Source organism: Paroedura picta, chromosome 13 (assembly GCF_049243985.1).
Source record: "Paroedura picta isolate Pp20150507F chromosome 13, Ppicta_v3.0, whole genome shotgun sequence".
Lineage (NCBI taxonomy): Eukaryota > Metazoa > Chordata > Lepidosauria > Squamata > Gekkonidae > Paroedura > Paroedura picta.
The window spans coordinates 12,381,095-12,396,130 of NC_135381.1; the positions used below are offsets into that span (position 1 = coordinate 12,381,095).

At 47.0% G+C, this 15,036-nt stretch overlaps 1 protein-coding gene across 9 annotated transcripts in view; it reads right to left on the reverse strand.

The window, feature by feature from the left end:
* TPCN1 (two pore segment channel 1) overlaps window positions 1–15,036 on the reverse strand; it is a 40,895-nt gene that overhangs the window by 16,952 nt on the left and 8,907 nt on the right. For all 9 annotated transcript variants that reach the window (XM_077308754.1, XM_077308748.1, XM_077308749.1 and 6 more), the window contains 9 exons: window positions 9,679–9,803; window positions 7,774–7,950; window positions 7,401–7,514; window positions 5,717–5,847; window positions 4,999–5,087; window positions 3,931–3,965; window positions 3,043–3,101; window positions 1,514–1,613; window positions 1,026–1,142 (listed from right to left, as the gene is read on the reverse strand). In XM_077308754.1, coding sequence (XP_077164869.1) covers window positions 1,026–1,142; window positions 1,514–1,613; window positions 3,043–3,101; window positions 3,931–3,965; window positions 4,999–5,087; window positions 5,717–5,847; window positions 7,401–7,514; window positions 7,774–7,950; window positions 9,679–9,803 — 947 coding nt within the window. The remainder of the gene's footprint in view (window positions 1–1,025; window positions 1,143–1,513; window positions 1,614–3,042; window positions 3,102–3,930; window positions 3,966–4,998; window positions 5,088–5,716; window positions 5,848–7,400; window positions 7,515–7,773; window positions 7,951–9,678; window positions 9,804–15,036) is intronic.

Consider the following 15,036-nt stretch of genomic DNA (forward strand, 5'->3'; position numbering starts at 1 on the left):
ACTACACCAGGTTGGCTCTCATAGCAGTATTTTTGTTGTTAGGTGCAAAGTCGTGTCCGGCCCATCGCAACCCCATGGACAATGATCCTCCAGGCCTTCCTGTCCTCTACCATTCCCCGGAGTCCATTTAAGTTTGCACCTACTGCTTCAGTTACTCCATCCAGCCACCTCATTCTCTGTCATCCCCTTCTTCTTTTGCCCTCGATCGCTCCCAGCATTAGGCTCTTCTCCAGGGAGTCCTTCCTTCTCATGAGGTGGCCAAAGTAGTTGAGTTTCATCTTCAGGATCTGGCCTTCTAAGGAGCAGTCAGGGCTGATCTCCTCTAGGACTGGCTGATTTGTTCGCCTTGCAGTCCAAGGGACTCGCAAGAGTCTTCTCCAGCACCAGAGTTCAAAAGCCTCAATTCTTTGACGCTCGGCCTTCCTTATGGTTCAACTTTCATAGCCATACATTGCAACTGGGAAGACCATAGCAGTATACATTCTACCATAGTAGTATGAATGTCGTCTGAATTGCATCTGGCAGCATGGTGCTCCAGGATCTTCACCAACAACTAACTTGAAACCACCTATTTACAGAAACTGCTATGTCTGCACTAAGGGACAGTAGCATTTTGACGTCCCGCCAAGCCTTGCTATTGGCCAGTGCCCTTTGCCCCATGTTTCTCTCAACCCCCAGAAGGGCAGGATGGAACATTATTATTTTCTGAAATGCTATCTGAACTGTTTTCACTGGAAGGCGTTGTCAGCAATTGTGCCAAATTGGACAATGGAGATGTGATTCAATTTTTCATACCTGTATAAAACATCATTCCTGGGTGCTGAGATGGGCATGCTAATTTGGATGAAACTCTAGTGTCTAATTTGCCTAATCAAGCTGCAGCTTAAATAAATGTGTTGGAAGGGAATTCGTGGCCCATCCACGGTGGGTGACAAAACAACCAGTCCTAAGGGAGTCGGACACCATTTTACCACAGGGACAAGGCAAGGCTAAACCCCGCAAACATGCATGCAAATACTTCCTACCTGTTTGCTGACAAGCAGCCGATAGGCGTGCTGTATGGCGGTACGCTTGTGAAGAAGCAGTGACTTGAACTTCATCTTTTCGATGTCGTTGAAGGTATCAAACACGACGGCAAGTAGCTAGAGCAAGGAGAAAGGGAGAGGGGGTCTGACTCCAGCCTCCGTCCCCTTTCAGTTCTACACGGTATCAAGATGCAGCACGAGGAAGGGATGTTCCTGCCATTCAGCAGGGCTGAGAAGCTCTGATACAGCAGCTGCAGCAGCAGAAGAGTTAGTTTTTATATGCCACTTTTTCTCTACCTGAAGGAGTCTCCAAGCGGCTCACAATCACCTTCCCTTTCCTCTCCCCACAACAGACACCCTGTGAGGTGGGTGAGGCTTCCCTACGGTGCTTGACTGGCCCTGGTTGGAAAACAACATTCTGGACTAGATGCATCAGGGGTCTGGCCCAGCACAGCAGAGAGATGTGAAGCTGCAGCTTGGTGACTTACCAAATTCATAATGAAGTACAGCTCAATGGAAAGGTACACAATAAAGAAGACACAAGACCAAGGGTTTTGGGAATACGATGGCATCATCACATCAGGGAAACTGCACCCAAAAAAGAGACAGGAACTAGTTAGCTAGCGTCAGTCATGATATCCATCCATTTTCACGAAGGGTAGGAAGGTAAAATAGGGTTTGTTTTTGGTGCATCTGCAGCTGGGCTATTTTACGTGAGACGCTAGGGCATTTCCTCAGAAATCTGGCCAAAACATTAGGTCTTCACTTTTACCAGGCTTTCTGAAGCAGGGTTTCATGAAACCCTGGGGTTTCTTGACAGCCCTTGAAGGATTTCCTGGATAGCTAAGAGTTAATTACTTTTAATATACTTTTACATTTGATAAACATTTAACAGGAGATATGACCATATATGGTCATGTTGACCTGCCCTCTCCTCCCAAATTGGCCAATGATGGGCCTGGAGGGGGTGGGAAGGGAGTGGCTCCAGGTGGGTGTGTCCACTGCTATGTTTCCTAACCATGTTCTGCGTGATTCTGCCATTCCTGGGTTTTTTTGAACCCTGAAGAATGTTTCAGGAGTTTCTCAACTGTAAAAAAGTTGAGAAAGGCTGACTTAGACTAAGCTATTCGTAGAACAATTTGTTCTTCTGGCCGAAGGTATGTCTACGCCCAACCTACTAGCATAGCTCAGATGCAACACGAAACCACCGTCTGATAATATATGAGCCCTGTGGCTCAGCATAACATCTGGACCAGGGCATTATGCTCTTGTGCACGACCAAAAAGTCATGGCATGATTTTTTTTGTTTCTTCTTTTTAATAGGATCTTTATTCCGAAATTAGCCTGTTAAGTTTTATTATCTAGTTGTAGTTATTTCTTTTTTTTTTAAGTTTTATTTTAAAGAATATTTTAAAGTTTTATATGCCACTAAAGGAGAAGGTAATGACTGGGGAAGGCACTGGCAAACCACCCCGTATTGAGTCTGCCATGAAAACGCTAGAGGGCGTCACCCCAGGGGTCAGACATGACCCGGTGCTTGCACAGGAGATACCTTTACCTTTAAAGGAAAAGGATGATGATATGAAGAGTGACCCTCCCTCTCTTCCTTCAGCGACCTATGCCTTTCTGATTCAAATGCTGACCACCCTTCAGGACCCTTAACCATTTCAAAACTGGCCCAGTTTCTTGGCCCAAGAACTGCCTCACAGACAAGCCCAAACGCTCCAGCTTTCTTCAGCCAGCTGATCACCCTGCTAAAGCATGCCAAGCCTCAGCCCACCATATTCTGAATTTATTTTCATTTATGCCCTGGTTCTCTCCCAACAGGCAATGGATGGCTGACGTCATTTTGGCTGCAAGCCTGCACTGACTTCTTGGCAAGCCAACCTTAATCCAATGGGCTCTGCTTTCGAGTAAACAGGATGAGGACCAGATGTTTTCAAAGGTTCCCTTTTAGCGCCCTCCCCCTTCCCCCAGGGGTTCCACTTGGAAACTTTCCTCAAGCCAAAAAGCTTACTTTGCAGTCGTCAGAAGAACAAAGAGGTTCACAAGGCTGTTCTCCAAGGTGTTGAAATACTGCAAGGCAAAAGCATCTGTGAGGCAACAGAGCTGCTGCCAGCGGTCACGCACTGTGACCTGCGGCCACACAACATCACATCAGTTACTTTCTCTAACTTGCTTGCTAGTCTTATAATCACGAGTTCGAAAGGCGCTGCGTTGGCATTCATTCCCACCCACTGGAGTTGACTTCTGCATCAATTTGCAGGGAAATTCCCTCCTCAAGTGCAGAATCAGCAGCCGGGGCCACCATGTTCTACCCCTGCTCAGAAGTTCCTCCAGCAGCAAAATCTGCTGCTGCTACTTCCACCCAGCCACAGGCTACAGAAGGGCTGCCAGAGAGGGCTGTTCTCTCTCCCCCTCCCCCTCTCTCCCTCCCTCCCCCTTTCTCCCTCCCCCCACTCCCTCCCTCTCTCTCCCCCTCTCCCTCCCCCTCCCTCCCCATTTCTCCCTCCCCCCACTCTCTCCCTCCCCCCTCTCTCTCTCCCCCTCCCTCTCCCCCCTCTCTCCCTCCCCCTCCCCCTTTCTCCCTCCCTCTCCCCCACTCCCTCTTTCTCCCTTTCTCCCTCTCCCCCTCTCTCTCCTTCCCTCTCCCTCCCCGTCTCCCTCCCTCTCCCTCTCCCCCCTCTCTCCCTCCCCCTTTCTCCCTCCCTCTCCCTCTCCCTCTCCCCCTCTCTCTCCCTCTCCCTCTCCCCCTCTCTCTCCCTCCCCCTCCCTCCCCCCCTCTCTCTGTGCTCTATTTGGGTGGTGGCCAAGAGTCATAGGAAGAAGAGGCTACTTTTATCCACATTATGTTTTTCAAAGGTGCCTCCAATCGTAGATATTCAAGAATTTAGGGCTTACTTACTGGGTCCGATTTGTTAGACGAGAACAAATAAAAACCTAGAATAATGGGGTGGGGAAGAGGAGGAGGAAGGAACAAATTTTGAGTCACAAAAGGATTTTAAAGTCACTTTCTCAGAAAGGGAACCGCTCCGTTTAATTCTGCAACATGTCAGGCAGAAGCAATGTGGAACCATGGCTGTACGGTTTGCATCTGGCTGGATGATGGGCCATGCAATTTGGGGTTACACAGACTGGGCACCTCCCATCTTCACCCCCACCCAGTTCAGTCCTTTTCTAATCCTGGCAAATGTCTAGCACTCTTTGTGCAGAGCCCGTCCAGAAGTGCACACATTTCTCTGAGAATAATACTCCCCACCCCAAAAAGATTAACCAACCCCCATTCTACTTGGGGGTCAGAAACTTTTCAAGCCAGATGGCACTTCCTGCAAAGTGTATCAAAGGAAGATATGAGGAAGAAGAGCTGGGTTTTTGTACCCCGCTTTTTACTACCTTAAGGAGTACAAAGCGGCCTACAGTCGCCTGCCCTTCCTCTCCACACAACAGACACCCTGTGAGGTAGGTGGGTCTGAGCAAGCTCTAAGAGAACTGGGACCGATCCAAAACCACCCAGCTGGCTGCATGTGGAGGAGGAGTGGGGAATCTAACCCAGTTCTCTAGATTAGAGGCTGCCACTCTTAAGCACTACACCACGCTGGGTCTCAGGCAAGGTTATCCCAGTCATTTCTTCCCTGCAGTTTTTTTGTAAAACTCACAGAAACAGCGGAAAGAGGCATTCTGGAAATGTGGAGGAGAAGCTTATGAACATGCGATTCAAAAGCAAAAGGGCATGCTTTCGAAAATAATGCTTAGCTTTTAAATTAACGTTTTTTGAGCATCTAAAACAAAAGCATTTCGCACGCATCATCCTCATGGTCACACCATTTAAGGGAAGTGCTATTCAGAGAGAGGTCTGAACTCCCAGCCCACCCAGGCTGAGAGCGCATACAATGAAAGCGGGCATGACAAAAGCTTATGGCAATTGCACAGGACTAGACAAAAAGCGTTCAGACAGGAAGCTCCGGTTACGTACCAAGAATTGCAAAAATGACCATGAAGAAGAGTAAGAGGAGAAGAATGTCAATGAATGGAGGGAGAGACTGGAAGATCTGCCGTAGGTTTCTGGAGAGGAAAGAAACAGGTAATAGTGTTAACGTATCTGAAGGGACACTTTCTTTCTTACAAGCCCATGAAGCGGCTGATCATCAAGTCAGACCATTGGTGCATCTACCAGGGGTAGTCAAACTGCGGCCCTCCAGATGTCCATGGTCTACAATTCCCATGAGCCCCTGCCAGCGAATGCTGTAGTCCATAGACATCTGGAGGGCCACAGTTTGACTACCCCTGATCTAGACTGAGGTTTCTTGATGGCCATGGAAGGGTTTCCCCCAAATGGTTGGGAGTTAAATATTTCTATATTTGTTGAATTTGTTAAACATTCATCGGATGATATGACCATATATGATCATGTTGACCCCCTCCCCAAATGGCCAATGATGGGCCTGGAGGGGGTGGGAAGGGGAGGGGCCCCAGGTGGGCGTGTCCACAGCTCTGCTTCCCAACCCTATCCTGCAAGATCACATAACGTCTGGAGTTTCTCGAAACCTGAAGAATGTTTCAGGGATTTCTCAGTGGTAGCAAAGTTGATGAAGGTGGCATTAAGGGGAAGAGATTTCCTTCCTACTGAGATAGAGCATTGGCAGCTGTGTGGTGGCTGCAGCACAGTGCCCAAGGGACAGGCAACCTAGTACCTTCTGACAGCCCCGCAGTAACGACAGTCCACTAGGAAGATACACCGCAAGGCTCTCGTGATCCGGACGTGGGATGTCTGCCGCACCAGCACCACGATGGCCTCGATGAACTGCAGGAAAAGCACGCAGGTCTGCCAAGAACAGAAGAGGACAGTTGGCACCCTCACTGGACTGCAACATGGGAGCTCCACAAGAATGGTGTTTTGGTCTTAAATTAACGGGGAAGGGGGAGAGTGTGAAGCAGCCCCACCTCGTAAAAAAAGGAGAAAGAGTTGGTTTTTATGCCTCACTCTTCACCACGACAGGTCGTCTCGGGGCGGTTTACACACAACTCCAGTAAAAACACAGCATAAAAGCCCATAAAAACCGTTGTTTATACAAGAACTAAGAACGACACCCAAAGAAAGATGACAGCATAATTTCTTAGGCAACCGTCTTTCAAAATGAAACTGTGGCATTTTTTTTTTTTTTTGCCTTCTTTGGGATCCAGGCAAAAATGCTATTTATAATACCGCATTAGTCATGGTAGCTACCCAGGAGATAAGTCAAAAACATGTTTTGCTATACATTGCTCAAGTTACTTTGAGCAAAGGATTTTGATAGCAGCCAACCACGGCCTCGTGTTCTACAGCAGTGGTCCCCAACCTTTTTATCACCGGGGACCACTCACCGGGGACCACTCAATGCCTTTTACTGATGCCCAGTGGGGGGGGGGGGTAGTTTACTCCTCTACTCTCAACCACTGCCCTAACGCTCTCTGATCGCTATGGTAATGTTTAAACATCCCTTCAAAATAAGATACAGACACGCCACAACAATGAAGTGTGTTGTAAAGGGCGGGGGGGGGGGAGAAGGCATCCTTTGGGGCCCACCTCCAATTAGTCGAAGGACCACATGTGGTCCGCGGCCCACAGGTTGTGGATCGCTATTCTACAGAATAACCCAGTGACACACAAGGGGCTGGGCAGAGCTGCCAAAGTGAATGGCTCACCCTCAGTAAGCCACTTTTTAAAGTCAAGAAGGAAACCAAAAGTCCTCTCAGATGGATGGAGTTGGGGGTGAAATAATATTTTCTTAATTATTGTTCTGTAAAAGAGAAGCTTGGTGTACCAGACTGTTTCATAACAGAAGGCCCAGAAATTTGTTCTTGGCTGTATATGTTACCAAGGCTGATAAGCTCTATTCTCAAGGCCAGATGCAGTTGTTTATATTAACAAAATAACTTTTGTAACCTTTTCCCACTGACTTAGCATAATGGGAAAGGGTGATCCTGTGGGATGTGCAAGGAGGCAGAGAACCCTGGTCATTGGTTTGACCCAAAAAGCATAATCTTTCCCTGCCTTCAATGGAATATTATAAAGTCTCATGCAATCCTTTGTTCTGCACACAGGCTCTTTCGGGACCGACCCACCTGTGTCATTTTGTTCTTCTGCAGTTGAATAAAATCATAAAAGGTTTTCCAGTCTAGTGGTCATTCTATTTGGGTACTGCACTCTCGGCAAACGATCCTAAAAGGCCCAGACCGGGCCCTGGGCCATCAAGATGCTGTCTCAGAACATCTCACCAGTCCATCCACGCCCTATCAAAAGCATCATGGGGTGGACAGCACAGATAAGAAGAGTCCATGCCTTTGGTTCCTGCAGAAGGCCAGATCAAGGAAGCAAGAGGGTTACCAGCGGTTCACCTTGACCATGGTCCTTTTGTGCCGGATGTAGGTGTGGAAGCCCAACCATCTCATTTTCATAGACAGTTCGAACACGACTATTGCCAAGGCAAGCAGCTCCAGAGTTGCGTGGATCTGGAATGGGACAAGCCACAGAGCTGAACACACATTGTTTCACCAGCTCGATTCACAAAAAAACTTAGCGTTTAGACCAGTGGTCCCCAACCTTTTTCAGGCTGGGGACCAGCGGCAGCAGGGAGGGCGATTATTTTGGGAAGTATTCTTCGTAGCGCTATTCATCCACGTATCCCATGACATAGCCACACGTCCCATCCTTCTGCCCCTTAGGCCTAGAGATCCCCTCCTGACCTCTTTCCTTCCCCACGGTACGTACATAGATGCCAAGGCGAAGCATCGGCACTGCGGGTGCCTCACAGAGGGACAGCAGTAGGAGCATCAGGGCTGTCGTCAACTCCATGAGGTAAAAGAGATGATTGTGGACAAAGAGGTAGGCCGCGAGTGCTTTGGCATCCTTGGGGTGCGTGAAGAACTTGTCGTTGTTTTCTCCTTCCTAATAGAAAACAAACCAAAGAACTCCAAAACATGCAGGCACGGGAAATACAGGCAGTCCCAATAATCTCCTTTATTTCTCATACTGCGAAGTAATGACTTTTTGTTTCACGAGCCAGTTCACGGACTCCTGAGGAACAAAATCTGAGTCCAACGGCACCTTTAAGACCAACAAAGTGGTATTCAAGGTGTGAGCTTTCGTGTGCAGGCACACTTCCTCAGACAGTGGAACACGGACCAGAAGAGTACAGATATAAGGAGACAGTAAATGAGTAGTAAATTAGTAAACAGCATCATGAAGACATCCACAAATATGTAGCATGATTAATGAAGATTAGATGATTCCTTGCTAGAATAACAAATCAGTTCAATTGTCATTCACAAAAAAGGGGGAATAAAAATGTTAAGGTTAGTGACTAATGGCAGATGCTTTCCCAGTTGTGGAAAGAATTAAAAGAGACCTGTTGCTAATTTTCTGCTAATTTACTCTCTCATTATATCTGTTCCTGTTCCCGTTCCATGGTCTGAAGAAGTGTGTCCGCACACGAAAGCTTAAGCCGAATAAAACTTTGTTAGTCTTAAAGGTACTGTTGGACTCAAATTTTGTTCTGTTACTTCAGACCAACATGATTGTGCTGTTTCTCCTGAAGAGAAAGACAAAGCTCCATCCAGGAGCTGTTCAACCCCCACCTTCTTCTGTGCCTGAGACACTGAAAATGTTTTTGTCTCGGTAGGGGGGTGGGGAAGGACTATGACTCCCTTGCGCCAGAATGTGTTATTTTTAGTGGTCTTTACGGTCATGTCTGTCCAGCAAGCCTTCTATTTTAAGTGGCATTGGGTCCCACTTGCTTGCAGGAGATAGGCAAAGAGAAGGCATTTAAAATAAATCAATAAAACACATTTAGGCGAGGAGACGGCCGGTGCCATCTTAAGCCAAATTACACAGCCCGAAATCCATTCGCTTCAACAAGACTCTGCTTAGGGCGGCCCCAAACGGCTCCTTCTAATATGCTCTCATATGAGAGGACAGAGGAGAAGAGCAAATGGGTCAGATCCTCTCACCCTCATTAGAAGGAAAATGATATTTGGTAAGCTACATTTATTTTGTAAGTGGAAGAAGTGCCATGGAGGTATTATAAAGAAATAACCCTGAATCTGCAACCAGCATTATTTGGAACATTAAATGGGGGAATTAAACTATTATTATTATTATTATTATTATTATTATTATTATTATTATTATTATTTCTAGATTTCTAGATGTATGCTAATAATAACGTCCGAGGATATACAACAGACACAACATGACCCATTCAGGTGGGCAGCCCTGTTGGTCTGAAGCAGCAGAACAAGGTCTGGGTCCACTGGCACCTTTAAGACCAATGAAGATTTATTCTGGGTTTACTTCTTCAGACCCATTGAACTGGAAGTTATCAGTCCATACCTATGAGGATGAGTGGCATAAGCATCATAAATGGTGTTTAACAGATGCACTGACCAAACTGCAATTAACAAACTTGGCTCTCTGGTTCCCATTTGTTTGGGCTTAATTCCAGGGGGAAACATTGTGAAGGGAATAAAATACATCAAAGTCAGGTGGGCAGACCTTTCCTTGCTGGAATGCAGAGAAAACACACCCTGTTTCTAAAGGCAGCCTGTCATTTGAACTTCCGTGGGGCATAATCTCCCAGCTACCGGCATCACCTTCTTCCCCTGACCGAGAGCTGACCTGGAAGTAGATTGCGGCCTCTTGATAGTTCATTTCCCAGTTGTCCTTCACGTAGCTCCGTTGAGGGTAGCAGCCCCCAGCAGCTGGGCTGGGGGCGTCATAGATCAAGTCATAGCTGCCCCCATCTGTGGGAAAGAAAAGGGAAAGGAAAAAGAGCAAAACCCTCCTTGGTCTGCTGAAATAAACAACCAATAAGTGAACTGACAGCATATTCTTCCTCCATGCCCCTCACCTCAATTTAGAACATTCATTTACCAGCTCTCCAATAACGGTATCCTAAGACGACTTACAGCAGAGACAATAAATGAAAAGAAACATAAAAATCAGCTATAATAAATCAATGAAACACTAAGAAAACCCAGCAGCAGTGACCAACAGCAAAATGATAACAATAAATATAATGCGCATGTGCATAATTAAATAATATTGCAGGATATCCACACTTGTAGCTGGGTCAATAAGAGATTATTAATTCACACTTCTCACAGCAGTCCGTTCTAGTGTCTGGTTTTACATGATATAATCCTCAGGGAACTCTCTTAAGCGTGCTAAATTTCCACGTCGTTTGATGATTTCATTGCACTTCATTTTGCACGCTGCCCAGCAGGTCTCAAGAGAAATGGCATATAAAGGTCTAAACAAATAATGTTGAGATGCCGAAATAAATGCTGAAATCTGCCACATGCACTGACGGCTTAATCTCAATCAGGGACTGGTCTAGACCTATGTAGACTGGATTGTTTTGCTTTTTTTGACTGGATCTTAATTTTTCACATTTCCTTCTGTGTTCTGCAACATGAGGCCATCTGCACTGGAACACCAGACCTCTGCAAAACGTAATAACTCCATCTGGTACTTTGTAACTTTGGGCACAAGTTTATCCAACTGCTTGTAACTCTTGGTGCAATTGACAAAGTGGGTTCTAGATCACAAATTTATACCCAGTAAGCCCTCAAGACACAAGAAGCCTCGCAGTCTAGACCCTGAGCTTGTTAGAGCTCAGGAGCTAAGCCAGGCTGGCCATGGGCTGTGCTTGGATGGTGCGCCAACAAGGAAAACCGCAGAGGGTTGCAATAACAATATGGCATCACCATTAAGTCACTTGTGACTTGATGGTACCGCACTAATAATTAAGCCTTCAAGGTGCCACAAGGCTCTGTTAGACTGGTTCTACAGTTTCCAGAACTAACCACTATGACTATGATAAACTAGGATACTGTCAGCAGCGTACCCCACATAATATAGTTCTGGTAAGGCCTTGGAGGAGGAGCGTGTCTCATGGCTTAAGTGCCACTCAGCGCTTCACATCCACTCAGGGCAGCTGTCCCGCCCCTGAGTGCCGCCTCCTCCAACCGGCTTGCTTGTCTGTCCAGCGGCCAGCCAGTTGTCTTCTGTCCCCCACGCCTGACCGCCCCCTCCTCCTTCCACTTCCCTCTGAGGCTCGGAGGCTGCAGATCCCTGCCACAGTAGAGGGGAACAGTCAAAGAAATACTTCAGGATGTCCCAAAAAATGCAAGACCTTGCAGTTAAGTACAAAGGTCCATTATTGCTTGTCTTCTTAGATATCAGGTATTCCCTTAACAGTGTTGTGCTGGCTGACAGTCTTACTATTATGTGGACCTTAGTCATCAATTGGGGGGTGGCTGTATTCTTCTCATGGGTCCTGCCAATGATTTTCAAGCAATTTCGTTACATTTACTACTCTGCATGCCGGGCTTTTGCCCAAACACTTCGTCTTGTGCTGCAAGAAGCTAATTTGACAAGTGTAAAAGAAACCCTTTCCAAGTCCCCTCCAGTATTTTGGGAGCACTTAAATACTGCCCCAATTAAAAAAAAACAAAATAAACCCACAGGTACTAAATCAGGGCAAGAGGAATACAACTTTACAAACTAACCCTTCATCACCCACCATTAATTTAACAGATCTCCCTCCCAAAAAACGTACACATGAATCATTTGTTCCGTTTCTTTTAGATAATACCAACACAGAAATAATAGAAATCATGGCCAATTTTTGGCAAGCTGCAATCCAACTGCGCCAGGACCACTGCTAAAGAAAATGGGCTGTATATTTTTAATTCCTTTGGGGTTCTTTGTATTTCCTTGGTCTTTTTATGCTTACTCATTTTAATGTTAGATTCAGATGGGGTAACCGTGTTGGTCTGTAATAGCACAATAAAATCAGAGTCCAGTAGCACTTTTAAGACCAACAAAGATTTATTCAAGGCATGAGCCATGCCTTGGATGAATCTTTGCTGGTCTTAAAGGTGCTACTGGACTCTGATTTTATTATTTTAATGTTATCTGTGATATAGTTTTAGATGCCCATAAAAGATTCCAATTTGCTCTCTTAAACTTCAGTATTGGGTTTGCATCTAAAAGTGACCGATCTCTTCCCTTTCCCTTGTGCACAAATGAAAGTCCGTTTCTATTTCCGGGGAAACCAGAGTTTTAAGGGAACGGGCATTAGCAGTCCCTGATCAACACACAGCTACAGCCTTCCCAAGAGCACTTGTATAGTAACACGGGGAGGAACTACAAGCTGGCTGATCCGTCACACAGATGGCAGCACCGCCTTCACACCGGCACAATTTATCCCAGGAGTTCCATCTAAGCCAGCTGTCCTGCTTACGCAAGGCCTCTGGAATGACGGTTCAGGGAAGCCAGCTTTCCCTTTCATTGGGAGCCCTGGAAGCTGTCCTAGCATGCCTCTGAACAGAAACAGATTCCGTACGCCTTCATAAAAAGAGGAGGAGGAAGCAAATGTTTACTAACTTAGGACATTCAGCCGGCTGATGGGCTTTGGAATTCAAGGAAACGCCAGGCGCGCTGTTCCTTCTGTTTAGACTTTGAGCCACGCCATGAAAACTCGTCCATCTGGCAGAGCCCAAGACGCAAGGGAGAACAAGAGTGATCAGCGGAGGAAAAACACAAGCCATCAGGCCAGGGATGGATGCAGGGCTCACTCTTCTGCAGAAGCCTTGGGACTTCCGGAGAGGCATCCATGTAGGGTTTCTAAACCGCCTCTTTGTACTCTTTAGGACCTTTATGCTGTACTAACGAATCAGAATCATTTATTTATCCGCAAGAGATTGAATAGAGCAAAACCAGCACTAGGAGATTAAACTATTTCTTGTACTGCAGCCATATTTCTGTGATAAACAGATATAAAAACAAATCCGGGGATAGGAAAGGATATATGAATGAAGTGAGCTCATTGCCAGCACTGGATTCTAACCAGCTGCCATGACTGAAGCAGCCAAGGTAAAAAGGTAAAGGTAAAGGTATCCCTTGTGCAAGCACCGAGTCATGTCTGACCCTTGGGGTGACGCCCTCCAGCGTTTTCATGGCAGACTCAATACGGGGTGATTTGCCAGTGCCTTCCCCAGTCATTACCGTTTACCCCCCAGCAGCAAGCTGGGTTTTACTGACCTCAGAAGGATGGAAGGCTGAGTCAACCTTGAGCCGGCTGCTGGGATTGAACTCCCAGCCTCATGGGCAAAGCTTTCAGACAGCTGCCTTACCACTCTGCGCCACAAGAGGCTCTTGCAGCCAAGGTACACGTGGAATTTTACAAACCTATGCAGAACCGGTTGGCGGGAGGGGAAAGTTTTAATGCCTGCCTTGACGAAGCTGCCATATGGAATGAACTAGGCAGCTACAATAGCTCCCCACCCAATGTAAAGAGGTCAAGCTTGGGTGTGCCTCTCAATGAGATCACACAATGGGCTTGCAGTCCCAGTTTAGGATAACCCTTCCTGAACAAAGAGCTAAGAAAAGCACCAGAGTGACACACAATCGAGGCTCCCCGTTCCAATTTGAAAACTATCATTCTGGGCTCTTGCCTTGCATCTCTACGGGGCAAGGGCATCAGTCACTGCGCCAGAGAAATGACTGCATTCATCTAGGAACTGAAGTGACAGACTGCACCAAGGACTGAGGGACCCCTTGATTCAGACCCACGCCTCTCCTACAAAGGAGGAGCAGGAGCAGGAGCAGTTGGTTCTTATATGCCGCTTTTCTCTACCCAAAGGAGTCTCAAAGCAGCTTACAACCCCCTTCCCTTTCCTCTCCCCACAACAGACACCCTGTGAGGTGGGTGAGGCTGAGAGAGCCCTGATATCACTGCTCGGTCAGAACAGCTTTATCAGTGCTGTGGTGAGCCCAAGGTCACCCAGCTGGCTGCATGTGGGGGAGTGCAGAATCGAACCTGGCATGCCAGATTAGAAGTCCGCACTCCTAATCGCTACACCGAAAGGTTCTCATGGTGTCCAGTAGTGACAAGTCTGCTTCAAAGAAGCCAATCCCAGAATCTGTGCACACCAACCAAGCCTGCTTTAAGTTCCACATAGGGCTGCCCACCCCCTCCCCCCCTGGCCACTAGCAGGGGGAAGTAGGTTTGCCATCTCCAGGTTAGGAAACTCCTGGAGATTTGGGGGTGACGCCTGGGGAGAATCGAGGAAGTCCACCTTCCAAAGCATCTATTTTCTCCAGGGAATTGATTTCTGAAGTCGAGAGAGGAGCTGTAATTCTGGGAGATCCCCAGGCCCCACTTGGAGGCTACCACAAAGAATCTGAAAGACCCAAGAAGAAACAGACGAGGTATCAAACCCAAGCGAAAGAAGTGAGGGTCTGTTTCCTCCAGCAAAGCTTGTAAAACAACAGTTGCTATTGTAGACTATGATTGTGACCTGGTTTTTAAACAGCTGCTGCCGTTCTGTGTATTCTTGGCGCATGCTTGAATATATGACCCCAAGTCTCTTAGAGAAAGGTGAGCTATAAATATTTCCAATCAATGCACTGATTATTTTCATATCCTAGCTACAACTGGCTCGCTGGCAGAGCAGCTGCTTTGCATGCAGAAGTCCCAGGGTAAATTCCCAGCATCTCCATTTAAAAGGACCAGGCTGGACGTGATGTAAAAGAGCTCTGTCTGAGACCCTGGAGAGCTACCGCCCGTCTGAGTGGGAAATGCAGACTTTGACGGACCAAGAGTCTGATTCCGTATAAAGCTGCTTCATGCGAAAATCAAATTGAACTGTCCAGCCTGAAATGATATCCTTAGTTGGCCTTCTTTAAGGAATCTTTGCATTTGCAGCCCAATCCTGTGCATAAAGGTAAAGGTATCCCCTGTGCAAGCACCGAGTCATGTCTGACCCCTGGGGTGACGCCCTCCAGCGTTTTCATGGCAGACTCAATACAGGGTGGCCTTGCCAGTGCCTTCCCCAGTCATTACCACAATTAAAAGCTGCTGAGTTCCGTGGGGCTGTTCCTAGGTTAGACCGCAGCCTTGATTCTCCGTGTCGTTTTACCTCCCTTCCTGGCAGCCTAATTTAAATTCCTTTGCAGCAGCCCACT